Source organism: Macrobrachium nipponense, chromosome 8 (genome assembly GCF_015104395.2).
Source record: "Macrobrachium nipponense isolate FS-2020 chromosome 8, ASM1510439v2, whole genome shotgun sequence".
NCBI lineage: Eukaryota > Metazoa > Arthropoda > Malacostraca > Decapoda > Palaemonidae > Macrobrachium > Macrobrachium nipponense.
In genome coordinates, this window is record NC_087203.1 from 9,245,385 (window position 1) to 9,247,884 (window position 2,500).

General features: G+C 33.5%; 1 protein-coding gene across 1 annotated transcript in view; it reads right to left on the reverse strand.

Annotated features, from left to right (window-relative positions):
• LOC135222609 (tachykinin-like peptides receptor 86C) overlaps positions 1 to 2,500 on the reverse strand; it is a 182,790-nt gene that overhangs the window by 2,598 nt on the left and 177,692 nt on the right. Inside the window, exons 8-9 of the mRNA XM_064260704.1 lie at positions 1,613 to 1,752; positions 32 to 130 (exon numbers count right to left, since the gene is read on the reverse strand). Of these exons, the coding sequence (XP_064116774.1) occupies positions 32 to 130; positions 1,613 to 1,752 (239 nt within the window). The remainder of the gene's footprint in view (positions 1 to 31; positions 131 to 1,612; positions 1,753 to 2,500) is intronic.

The following is a 2,500-nucleotide window of genomic DNA, read 5'->3' on the forward strand; positions in this document are numbered from 1 at the left end:
GCTGCTTCAGGAAGCTATTGCAAAAACTTACCGTTCCTTGCGTTAAGTCTCTCTCTCGATGAATATACAAGGAGATGGTTATTGGAATTAGGGGTCGTTCTCATAGTCCCATTTAGACCTTGCCGTGTGTCTGCCATGAGAGAGAAATGACAGATGCTGTTAAATACAAAGAATGGTGGTCTGGTCAGTTTCTGTGTAATTCATACCCATGCCTTCCCAACCATCTTTTTCTACTTTCAAAATACCAAAATACAAATTTTAACTATGTAATTGTACAGAGAGACATTTTACCTTTTCTGAAAAATATATTGCGTTTTTCTTTTTTTGGTAGGAACACATACAACGCACGAACGTGTCTTTTTTTTTTTTACATTTATTTAACATTTCATAACCTGGAAAATTTTAGATTACACTATAAGGCATAAGGCAGGATGTTATCTTAACTGACTCCACGAATCTGGTCTTTAAACTGTATCTCATGTTTTTTTATCTCTAGCATCATAGCTTGGAAAATCAGTAGAATTGTGTTAGTTTTCCAAGTATGTATAAATATATAATGTATATAATATATATAATATATATAATATATATATATATAAATGTATATATATCTATATATATATAAAAAATTATATGTATTATTGTGATAGATATATATATATATATATATATATATATATATATATATATATATATATATATATATATATATATATGTATATATATATATATATATATATATATATATATATATATATATATATATATCTATCATATATATATATCATATATATATATATATATATATATATAATATATATATCATATTATATATATATATATATATATATATAGTGAGAGAGAGAGAGAAACGAGAGAGAGAGAGAGAGAGATGAGAGAGAGAAAAGAAGTGTCGTATCATAAAGATATTGCTTTATTTCTTTCATTTTTGTGTGGAAAGAACTTTCAGTTTTAAGTGAATAAACATAAATATAATTTTCGTCCACACGAACAACGAAAACTTTCGCTTATTTAATAGTGCCTTGATGAGTCATGACCCTTCTCATGGCAAAATGAGTAATTTCTGAGCTATCATTGTAATTAAAAATAAATAAAAAAGTTATTCACATGGAAAGAGCACTGAAAACTTTGAATCATTGCTCATTTCAAGTAATGGCTATCAGGAGGCTAATGGATTCCTAGTAATTAACCCCCTGCCTCCAATTCAAATCCGGATTTATTCACTTTATTTTCCTGTCAACTTACAAAGCAAGTGCTTCACCTGAGAAGAGAGATCGACATGTGCTTATTATGTTTGATACCTTATTGATATTCACTATAATGAATTCCTTTTTTAAACTTGGAAAAAAGGTGAATTGTAGAATACTCGTAAATGCCTTGCAAGATTAGTGATTAAAAAACTTGGAAATAAAAGATAATAAAACGAATATTTTACAACAATAATTGTTACCATCATATAAAAACAAACCAAACTGAGTCTCTGCTTATACTTGAACAAAAATCATTGCTTGACACACGACTGCCACCCCAAGATATATAAACACAGAAAATAACAACAAGAAAGCTGTTACTGGCGCAAGCCACGATGTACCTGATCTAGATCTGGAGGAATGCTCGTCTCTGGGCGGGTATCGACGATCCATTTCGGGAGAGCCTTCATAGCTCAAGTTGCGTCTTGGCCACCGCAGACAAACACAATGCAGGACAAATTCACGAAAGTACGATCTAAATCTGCAATATAAAATGGATCGGGGAGCTGATAAGTAAGTAAATAAGGCGATACAGAATGTGGTAAATGAAACGTGATGCAATGAAATAATGAGTAGGTATTTTTTAACATAAATCCCAAATTCGAGAAGCGGTTTATTTCACGATAGTTTATAGGTTTGGTTATTTTCTGGCCAGTTCTGTAGCTCAGAGGATAACCAAACCTGAATTTTCTAATATAAGAGATCATGCAGTTTACTGCAAAAATTGAAATAGTTTTTCCTTATACAACTTTCGTTAAAAGCAGTTGCCTTAGTGACATCAATTACATAGACGTTCATAACAAGAAGCCATCTCTACAAGAGCTGATAGAAGGCACCCAGGTCGTACAAAGAAAGGATAACTATGGTCGTCGCTTAATAGCCGAAGTGGGAGGCATGGCTATCCAGAAACCAACCCTGAATATACAACAAGAGTCGGATCATAAACTCCCCTCCAGCAAGAGAAGGAATGTGTGAGCCAACAGGGACCAGACAGCACAACCCCATCCAAGGTCTATAGAGTATTGGCTATACTCTCTAGACCTTGCTCCGAACCACCGAGCACATCGCACCCCTTAGGGGACACACACGAGAGCGCCCAGCAAAGGCCAATTAACATGTATGCTCAAACCGCTGATGCCCCGCCCAACACGAACCTCCAGCCCTTTATCAATGTGGAACATTTGGACACACACATACGCTCAAATTTAATATTACACATTTATGTATGA